This window comes from Vigna unguiculata, chromosome 7 (genome assembly GCF_004118075.2).
Source record: "Vigna unguiculata cultivar IT97K-499-35 chromosome 7, ASM411807v1, whole genome shotgun sequence".
Classification (NCBI taxonomy): Eukaryota; Viridiplantae; Streptophyta; class Magnoliopsida; order Fabales; family Fabaceae; genus Vigna; species Vigna unguiculata.
In genome coordinates this window covers 10,838,297-10,849,948 of record NC_040285.1, presented here as the reverse complement: position 1 = coordinate 10,849,948, position 11,652 = coordinate 10,838,297, and the positions used below count along the sequence as shown (strand labels likewise).

The 11,652-nt window shown below is 27.9% G+C and overlaps 1 protein-coding gene across 1 annotated transcript; it reads right to left on the bottom strand.

Moving 5' to 3' along the window:
- Positions 1-1,095: 1,095 nt before the first annotated feature.
- LOC114191980 (zinc finger CCCH domain-containing protein 21) lies at positions 1,096-5,200 on the bottom strand. Its single transcript, XM_028081465.1, has 8 exons — positions 4,768-5,200; positions 4,577-4,661; positions 4,326-4,466; positions 4,134-4,222; positions 3,748-3,936; positions 3,538-3,668; positions 3,272-3,374; positions 1,096-1,658 (listed from the first exon to the last, which is right to left on the bottom strand). The coding sequence occupies exons 1-8, from the start codon at positions 4,936-4,938 to the stop codon at positions 1,485-1,487; spliced, it is 1,083 nt and encodes a 360-aa protein (XP_027937266.1). The 5' UTR covers positions 4,939-5,200; the 3' UTR covers positions 1,096-1,484.
- Between the last annotated feature and the right edge of the window lie 6,452 nt (positions 5,201-11,652).

Sequence of the window (11,652 nt, the reverse complement as noted above, 5' to 3'; positions counted from 1 at the left end):
GAAAGGGTTGTCACTCAACAAAGAAAAGATATACCAGTACCAACTCTGGAAAGCTTATATTGAAGGATCAAATTGGAATTTCTCCAGAAAGGGCAATACAGAATATATCCTTTTAAAAGAAACCATAAACACCAAAATATACTGGAAAAAGTTTATGGGAAACAAATTTCATCCTTTCCTTATAGAAGCCAGTCCGATACTGGTTAAAAGATTTGAAAAAGAAAGGATATACAGATAAATTTATGAAGAAACAGGAAACCATGGACAAGGAACTCCTGGATCTTCTTTCCCTTCTGACAACGAAGACTCAAACCAAATACTTGACGAAGATCCCGAAGACTTAATTTCTACGGTAGTCTCCAAAAGAGGACAGTAAAATGTTTTTACCTGTGACACAGTAATTTTACTCATAACTGAGTAATAGACCAAAGGGTCAAAACACACAATTCAAGTACAGACCACATCAGACCATGTCACCAGATGACTTAGACTCTAGGTAACCGGTCACTTAAAAACCAATTCAACAAGTTACAAGTTTCAAAAATTTTCTATAAAAGAGTCTTTAAGTCCCTTATGTTGGGCAAGAACTCTCGACCCCTCTCTCTACCTCTGCCTTCTCCCTACTTATCTCTCTCTTGTCTCTCTTCACATTTTCTCTCTTGTATACTCTGTTTCCAACATAAATAAACGAGGAATTTCAGATCTATTCCCCTTCCCTGTAAGTTTTTATGGAATAGTTTCTTTCTAGGCATCTACGGACGCCTTGAGTAATATTTATTAAAAGATGCAATAATCATTTAAAGGCTTAAAAATATTCTATGTACATAATTTTATTTTTATGCTTTAACTTTCCTGTTAGCCTAAAAATAAGTTTATGAAAAAATATCTAACCGACTCTGCCAGATTTATATTCTGATAACCTTATCATAAAGGCTTTTATTAATTTAAACCACACCCTCGAGTTTTTTCCAAGATAAGCATGACCTTCGTTAATACTTAAATTGAAAAACTAAATTAATAATCCAAAACAAGGTAAGAAAACTAAATTCCCATTCAAAAACTCAAGCATAGCTAACCTAAAGTATCTAGCTATACCATCAACAACAAAAGTAGCATTTTATGCTTTGAGGGGTTCAAGAAAATCACATGCACGATAACACAATTGGTGACCACTTTTCGACACAAAAGGGGAAACTCATGTACAAATCAGTTACAGTCTACATACACAAGTCTATTCGTCTCAAACAACAAAAAATGTCGGTCGAATGTCCAATACGAGATCTAATAAAACAGAAAACTGGATTTTATGAAACTGCCATTATTCATACCAAATGCGATACTGCAGATAATAATTTCATTATCACCACAACCTTCATTCAAAAACCTTCCTTGAAAGCAAGGAGAGCAAGTGCGTAAAGGTAAATGCTCAATTGTTCAGCAGAGGCACAAAAATGTCACGTGAAGATTATGTCTGATTCTCAGGATTAAGCTTCAGCTCCCGTTTCCTTTATTTGGATTGATGTCTTGGCTAAACTTGCTTCCAATTCATTTAACTCATCCAAGTCCAACTCATCGTCATCGTCATCTATGTCATCAAGAGCTTCATCATCAGCACCAGCTGAGGTGCTGGGACCATCTTGGGTAGGCTTCCCATTACCCTGAAGTTGGATCCAACAATTAAAAAAACGGAAGATACAACTCATGTAAAAATGAAGACCATCTTTAATACTAAAAAGCACACATTTGAACTGCACAAAGGATGAAATTTTATTCTGAAAATGTATAAAATTATAAAATTAAAAACAACAAAAACATTAAATTTTAACTCATTAAAATAAAATAGTGTATAGAAAATACGAACACACAGTGCAGCAGTGCCTGTTTCTGCTAGTTACTAAAAAGGCCAACCACACCAACAACCTATGTGCAAGCAGGTAGGTAAGGCACAAATTTAGTCAAGAACTTCAACGTTATATTTTTTGGAACTCGTTACATGTGCATTATATCCCATTACAAGAATGGACTTTTAGAAACAAAGCCAAGTTGTGCACTCAATACCAAACAAAGTCCAAGTCCTCCGAAATAATTTGGCAATTCACATTCTCACTACTCTACTAACCCACAAGAGCTTCTTTCTAAAATGTAGTGAAGAATCAAACAAAATCAACCCAAAACAATTTGGTACTGCTACCCTGAACTCCACGCAAATTTTTAGCTCAAAATATCATATAATGAGGAAAGCATTTTCCTAAAAGCCAAGATTATAGAGGAGAATCACCTTAAATCAGGGCCTGGAGTCCAAATTGAGTCACTAAGTTGCACTAATTAAAAGATCGTCAAATTTCCCAAGGGGACAGCCTAAATGTTAACATTCAACACTTCAACTTGGAGGTCTTAAGGCTCATTCGTGTTCTTTTATGGAAAATAATGTTTTAATTCAAAAACATGCTTTAAAATGTCCCAATAACCACACAAGTTTTTTTTTTTTAAAATAACATTAAAAACGTTGTTCTAGTGTTATTCTGAAATCAAAAAGCTAAAAGTATTATATTAGTTAAGCAAAGAGAAGGTTATATCACATATATATAAGTGCATTTTCTTCTAAAACCTATCTAAACCCTGGCCTTTGTTTATGTTTCCATGGAGGAAAAAAAAATTATTGAAATTTGAAAAAATGAATGCTTGGTACAAAAGAAAATGAAACAAGTTGACTTAGGAATCAAGTTTCAATTTTTCTCCTCCAAGTTTTCTCTACAATTTAAATTTCAACTTAATCAGGGTAAATACGAGTTGAAATCAAACAGACAGGATAGAGGGGCAGCAAGAGCTAGAGCTACACCCTAATATGTAACCAACAACCCAGTGAATTTTAAAGCATAGCTTAGTAATACACACATGTATATATCTAAAAAGTTAATCACTTTACTTCAAAAAATTTTATATTTATAAAGTGAGTCGGTATATCATGATTACAGATTACAGTAGCACTCATAGTCCTATTACAGATACTGCAATTCACACATCACAACTACAGAAATTCAGTAGCAGCCAAATTGGCCATAAATTTTTAAATGTTTGCAACTGAGAAAGATTTATTTTGAACAAAAAGGCACAACATTCCAGTAACTGTGGTTGCACTGCAGCTTTTTATGTGAATGGTAATCATCTAGTAGCATTTATCTCAGATTTGCACTCACCAGGTTAGTTATCAGAATTTGAACTATACTAAATCAAATTTAGAGATGTTGAGAAGACAGACAAGAAAACTTACATTCTTTTCAGTTTCATCATATTCTGGTTCTCTCTGGTATTTTTCATAGGCTTCTGCATCGTCCACAAACAAGCTAGCATTTGACAGAAATAGCTCCCGACCACTGCATTGGAGAAGAAAACAATGTAACCAGATTGGAGGAGGGAATGTAAAATAGTGTCCACCTTCATAACAACATGCACATACATTTTTTTTATTGACTAAAAGAAGGTGGGCCCATATACATACATTCAAATGTGAATATAGGTAATGGATAAAGGATGTACCTCATACGGTCATTCTTAGCCCTCTCTGCCTGCTGTGCAGCTAAATTGGCATCTCTTTCTTCTATCTTCTTCTTCTTCCATTCATAGAATAAGTCAGGAGTCATAGGAGTCGTGGTTTTCACTTTGGCACGCTATACCATGTAAAATATTGTTAGATAACCTAATCAAATATAATGGCATAGCTTCTAACAAGAAGGAAAAAAATATCACCTGATTTTCAATCTCCTCCTCGATTGATAATTTGTCAGCTTCTTCCTCTAACAAAGCCTTCATTTGGGATTTCAAAACATAACCAGGTGGAAGAGCATGTCTATAATGGCAATTCTTACCACCATTGGGGCATTCCCAAAACCAACCGTATTGCTTCTTTTCTACCGCATCCAAAAAGTATTTGCATACCTGAACATAGCAGACAAATAACAGACGGCAGTCATTTCGAGTAGCACAAGCAAAACTAAAAAACAACTTCAAAATAATGCAATACCACCAAACATCCAATAGAAGCCCCACAATTAACCACAAAAAGAGAAAATGAATACCAAACAAATAGATTTAACAGTTAAGATTCCAAGTCCAACAAATCGAACAAAACATACAATGTCAGTCGCTTTATTCTGATTATAATCAGATTTCTTCTGCTCCACCACTTTCTCCAAGGTCTCTTGATCCCAGTCCTCCATTGTTTCTGACAACAACGAACCAAACCACAACGTTAGAAAAACAAAAAAAGTCATCAAAAACAAACAACAAAAAACAATTATCATCATTGAACTAGCTCTATGCAATACCCTGGTCACGTTTATCGCTGTAAATGTCAATTTTTTCCCCTTTTCTCTGAACGTTCAAATCATGCGAAAACTTGCACTTGAAGCCTTTGGCACATTGCCCCACTTTATAAAACTCACACACTATAGACTTGGGATCAACACCTGACCAAAGCAAACTCAGATATATTAGCTTCCACTTCCCATCAACACTGATAAAAAAATATTTTTTCAGAAAAAAAAAAATGGTACTCATAGAATGATTATTTCATTACCAACTGGCACTTTAGGCTGAGTAACAGCGATTTTGAACAAATCATTTAGCTCCTTCTCCTTGGCCTTCTCTTCCTCCTTCTTTTTCTGTCATCAGCATCACAAACAAATTTATCTTATATAACAATTACAAATCAGTTATAACTCATGATTAAGAAAAAAGAAAACAGTGATACATATGTATATGATGTACCTTGGCATCGACTTTGGCGGGATCGACCCGGGGCTGCACTGATTGCTTAAGGTTCTGGACATACTTCTGAACATTTTTGCTCTTGTTTTTGTTCTTGAGACCGAAGGTTTTGTCCTCTACAATCTTCTGCTTCTTCGCTAAATCAGCTTTGGATTGTTGCTTCGGCGGCATATTTTATCGGCATCAAAAAATTAAGAACAAATATTTGTGTTAGATAATATTAATTGCTTCGATGAAAATCGAGAATAATATAATTAGGGAAAGGTGAGAAGGAAGGAAGGATCTGTGTGGTGCAAAGGAGGGGATGTTGAGAGGGGAAAGAGGTTTGGGTTGGTTAGGGTTCGGAGGTGAGAGGCAAGGGGTGGTGTAGGTTCCAGAACATTACGAAGGGGTTCAATTCCCGATCTACCCCTCCAATGCACACTTGATAGGTTAAAATCTTAAGTCCTCTTCTATTTAAAATGGGCCGAATGCACCACTTACAATGATTTATTCTTTCAACTAAAAAAGATAAGGGTATTTTGTATTCCACCTCACATATTTAAGCCTTTTAATTATTAAATTTGCTTAAGAAATTAAACTATTTATTACAAATTTATATTTATATATTTATACCCATATATAAAATAATATATCTTTTTATACATATATCCATATTATACCTATATATATTCATATATATATATATATAGAGAGAGAAGAGACATCTCTTTTTTATATAGAATTTTTATTCTTTTATAATTAAATTATTAACTGATTTTTTTAGTTAATTTTTTTTAGAAGTATATTTTAAAATATTTTATATAAACAAATGTTTTTTTTTCACTTTTATTTCGTTATTGTATTTGTAATTTCTTATTATTCTTATTGAATTAACTTAGTACAAATATTTAAGAAATGTGTTGTAGTTTATAATCTATATTATTTATATTATTATATAAAAAGAGAATTCTCTTTTTGTGTATATTTGTTTATATTTTTATCTTTTAAATAATTATTTTATCAATTTTATGCTTTAATTTATCCTTTAAGTAATATTTTTTAAATTTAATTTTTTCATTTGTTTATGTTTTAAATTTAATATTTTTTTAAACTAAATTATTTGTCAATATTCTATGATGAACCGATACTTCAATTTGATTCACATATTTATATCCGACATAAATTTGTATCTAATACTTTATAATACTTTATCCATATTTATATCAATGAAGTATCTAATTTATGAAGTTGTAATAGATTACAAGTAAATCTTGAATAATTATTAACTCTAGTGACAAAAAATAATTAGTCACTTAGTGACCAATTTAGGTACAAATTTATAAACTGGACATTATTGGTAACTAAAATAATTCAAAGAATATAGAAAAAAGATTTACTTGTAGATCAACAAAATGATAATCATAACAATAGATAAAGAGGATTCCCTCTTTTTTTTGTAATCTACTTTTTTAATTCTTATTTCATCATTTCTAATAAAATAAGTTATTTATTATTTTTAAAATAATTTAAATGTAACTGTTATTTTACAGTTTGTTTTTTTCTACAATAACATAATTTCATTATTGTTTCTTTTATGATTGTTTTGCCTTGCTTATTGACACTCACTTTGTTCATGTTATTTATCTTCATTGGATAAAACTAAAAGGGTATTTTTTCACTGTTCCTTTTCATTGATGATTATCCGTATGTATGCTTACTATTGAATGTCCAATTGTTCAATTTATAATTACTCATTTTTCATGTTTTTTTATTGTTTCTGGTATTTCAATTTTTTTTTCTATTCTTTTTAAATTTGTCATGGTGTACAAATAATCAACCAAGATGTTGCGGGCAAAAGTCAGGGAAACTTCCTCTGTCACGGTGAGAATGATGAGAAATAAAATTTAAATCTTCTAACAAAAATACTCATAATCTCACCATTAACCTTCTGTGCGCATCTTCTTTATTTTATAATAGATTCCGTCAAGAAGGCGGAGAATTATGCGATGGTGAGGGATTTTTTTTATTGTTAGGGTTTGTTCATTTTTTGTTATGAATTTAATAAGTTTTATAGGAAACCATGAGAAGAAAGTGTAGGGCTAGATGTGCAATTTGCATAGTGTTCACACACTGTTCGTTTAATGGCTTCAAGCCTTTCAACTGCTTCAACCGTTTAGTCCGGATGAGAAATCTAACAAGTACACCAAATTTCTTTATAAATTTATTTTTTATTTTAAATTATTTTATAACTTTACAACATAAATACTTTTCCTTAGAAGTATTTCTAACTGTTTTTCATTATAAATGTTTTTAACTTTTAATTATTTAATAACTTTACAATCTAGATATTTTTCATTATAAGTTTAAAAGTTTACGAGATGAATATTTTTTATTTCAAATATTTTTAACTTATGAATTTTTTCATTTTCATTATAAATATTTTTTACCTTTAATAATTTTATAAGTTTATGACATAAATATTTTCCATTATAAGTTTTTTTAATTTTTCATTCTTTTTAAGTTTACAACATAAATATTATTCATTATAAGTATTTTTAATTTTTAATCACTTATAGGTTTACAAGATTAATATTTATAATTTTTAATTATACATCAATGTTTTTAATTTTTAATCATTTTATAAGTTTAGCCGATAAATATTTCAAATTTTTAATAATTTTATAAGTTTACAACATAAATATTTTTTATTATAAGTTTTTCAAATTTTTCATTATTTTTTAAGTTTACAACATAAATATTTTTCATGTATTTTTAATTTTTAATTTTTAATCACTTTATAAATTTACAAGTTTAATATTTATAATTTTTAATTATATATCAATGTTTTTAAATTTTAATCATTTTATAAGTTTACCTGATAAGTATTTATATTTTTTAATAATTTTACAAGTTTATAACATAAAATTTTTCATTATAAGTTTTTTAAATTTTTCTTTAATTTTTAAGTTTACAGTATAAATAATTTTCATTATAAGTATTTGTAATTTTTAATCACTTTATAAGTTTACAACTTTAATATTTTTAATTTTTAAATATACATCAATGTTTTAAATTTTTAATCATTTTATAAGTTTACCTTATAAGTATTCCTAATTTTTAATTAATTTATAAGTTTATAACATAAAAATTTTTCACTATAACTGTTTTTAACTTTTAATTATTTAATAACTTTAAAATAAAGATATTTTTCATTCAAAATATTTTTAAATTTTTCTTAATTTATAAGTTTACATGAATTTTTTTCATTTTCGTATTTTTTACTTATGATTTTTTTTTTCATTTTCATTATAATTATTTTTTACTTTTAATAATTTTATAAGTTTACAACATAAATATTTTTCATTATAAGTATTTTTTACTTTTAATAATTTTATAAATTTACAACATTAATATTTTTTATTATAAGTTTTTTTAATTTTTCATTATTTTTAAGTTTAAAAAAAATATTTTTCATTATAACTATTTTTAATTTTTAATCACTTTATAAGTTTACAAGATTAATATTTTTTATTTTTAATTACACAACAATGTTTTTAATTTTTAATCATTTTATAAGTTTACAACTAGGGATGTCAAAAATATCCGTACCCGCGGGTATCCGCGGATAAAACCCGCAATAGATAAAAAATGGATATAAAAATGAATACCCGCTACCTGCGGGTATGGATATTTTTGATACCCGCATGTTAACGGGACGGATATGGGTATCAGAGTATCCGTACTCGTGGATACCCGTACCCGCTAAACTTTAATTCATAAAAGATACCCTTATATATATATATATATATATATATATATATATATATATATATATATTAGTAAAAAAATTCTGATCTAATATTTTCTAAGATGCACATTTTATCTTCTTCCGTCTTCATTCTTCCAACTTCAAGTATTTTTACGTTGTCTTCTTTCAAGTACACCCTTGACATTCTTCTCTTTCCCTTCTTTGAAATTGGGCATATACACCAAACCCTATATAGACAGTGACCTTTATGGTATGCTTGTTGTCAAATGATGAAATCAAAATAAGAATACTTGGCATGTGGCAGTTGGAGTTTATTATTTGATTATTTTTCAGGAATCAATCGGAGAAAGTGAGTTTTTTTATCAAAACACTAATTAAAGAATTTCCATAATGTTGAATGTTATTTTATATTTATTTTTATAATTATTTGGACTTGAGTTTGTTTGAAATTTATTTAAATTTTATGATAGTAATGTATTTTATTTTATTTTATTTAAATTTATGATTAAATATTTATTTTGTAAAATCCCTCGGGTACCTGTAGATACCCGCGGATATGAAAAAAATAGACGGGTACCCGCATAACGGATACCCGACGGATATGGGTACGGGTATAGGGCAAATATTTATCCAGCGGTTAGGGTACAGGAGAGCTACTACCCGTACCCTACCCGCTCCATTGACATCCCTATTTACAACATTTATACACATCACTTTATTTTATCATTACAATAGAGTGTTTTTTTGTAGAACTTAGCAATTTCTTAACATGTTGTATTATTTTAAAACTGTCAAATTAATTTTTTTAATTACAAATCTTTGTTTTTCTTCAGTAACTTGCTAATCAGTATGTCATCATCTACATTTGTTGCTCTTCATTGTTACATCAAATCAAATATTGTAGTCTTTACTACTCACACATTTAGGTACTTCTTCCTATGTCATTATGTTCCTTTAGTTATATTTGTTGTACATATTATGTACTACTTTCCTTGTCCTTCTTTTCATTCATTACTTTCTTCCAAGTAATATGTTTTTAAATTTATATTAATTTTGGATTTATTATTTATTGTTTTTGATTTAAATAGACAACATACCCAAATGGAAAATATTTCTTCTAACAAATCAACATCAGAACAATAAACACAAAGATAGAGAATAAATGTTGCAAATACAAGACATAGAATGACCCCCCAACAAAGACTTATTGAACAATCTAAAAGAAGAAAAAATAATCCTGAAAACATAGCCAATATTGTCCAAATGCCAAACAAAGCTCCCTGATTGAGAATGACATCTATTTGACAATTGGCTCGGTCAGTAACTAATGCAGGTAACATCACATTTTTTCCTCATCACTATTGTATGTCATTGGCCAAGAAAGTACTTTCGAGTATCCTTACATTTTTTTAGTTATTTCAGTTTTGCTATTAGTTATTTTAATTAATAAAAAATTAATAATATATAATAATGGGTCTCTAAATTGATAACTAAAATATTTTCTATTATAAATTGATTTTTAAATTGGTCACTAACATTAACTATCAAGGTTTTAATTTGGATTAACACAATAACAATCATATATTTATTATGTTTTTTACAATTGTTGTACTCTTTTCAATATTCATATATCATGTATCTATCACGTATCATATCATATTATTTTTAAATAAACGTATCAACGTATCGAATACATGTTGTATCTGATACACATATCGTATCCGAGCATCATAGTCTATATTTAAAATTTAACCATTTTCAAAATTAAAATAAGTATCTACCATAAAACTATAAAAATTATTTGCATTAACATTTTTAGATATAGTAATAATAGTTTTATTATTTTCTATTCTCATCATGAAGAAGGATAGACGCACACACATAATGCTTTCACTAGTTATCTATACTATAATAACATAAAGATGTTTATTTTATGTACATTTCTTTTGTCTACTTTTACTCTTTAAATAATCCTTTTTTAAATTAAAATAATCATTTTACCAATTTTATCATTTTAAGTGAAAATTTTTAAAAATTTAATTATTTTCTTATTTTGACCTTTTTTTTCTGTTTAACCCTTTTTAAAATTAAAATAACTATTTACAATAAAATTATAAAAATTATTTATATTAAATTTTATAGATATAATAATAATAATAATTTTATTAATTTTTATCATCATAAAAAAAAGTTGACATAAATATAAAGAATATTCACTTTTATAACTTGTTTTGGTGTACATAATTCTCAGTATCTCTAGTTTACCCTTTAATAATATAATTTATTTTACTATTTTATCTTTTAAAATTTGTAAATAATTTTTTAATTTACTTTTACAACCATTTTATAATCATTGTTTTAATGTACACAATTATTTGTCAATTTTACTCTTTATTAATATATTTCATTTTCTTATTTTAATTTTTGAGTTTTTCATATATTTTTTAAACTCAATTAATTATTTATAATATTAAAATCATACGATAATTTTTTATTTATTTTTATCATAATAAAAGTAAATACAAATGTGTAAGCACACGTGTTTTCACTACTATATAATAAATTTTTTCACACAAACATTTATTTGTTCAATCTATTTCAAATTTAATATATTATATTATATTAAAATTGTGAGAACCTTAAATTAAAATTTTTAAAACGTAGTGGGTCAAAATATATTATATTAGCACTAACAGTAATTTGTTTCTCCAGACAAACTCTTCAAGTTTTTCTATCTTCTTTTTTTGAGTTCTCATTTGTATCTCATTCATCCTTTGATGAGGGCCTACTACTGGAATCACCATGGAGAGCCCTACAACTTTATCCGATCAAGATCAAGATTAAAGTATATTTTCTGTCTTCCTTTTTTCTAAGAGTTTAAGCTATATTTTTCTATTATTTTTTTTAGAGTTGCATGTAGGTTTTCTCTGCTACCATGAAATCTTTGTGTGTTGGTGAGTTCATCCATGTTGTTGGACATTGATTTGATCTTCTTGTGGGTATAGCTAGGGTTTTGGTAGGTGGAATATGTGAGAATTCGTTAGAGAGCTTAAAAGTGTTCTTTGAGGTGAGGGAAGTTGATGTAACTACTTATTTATTTATGTAATTAAACTCTCTATTATTGATTTATTTTA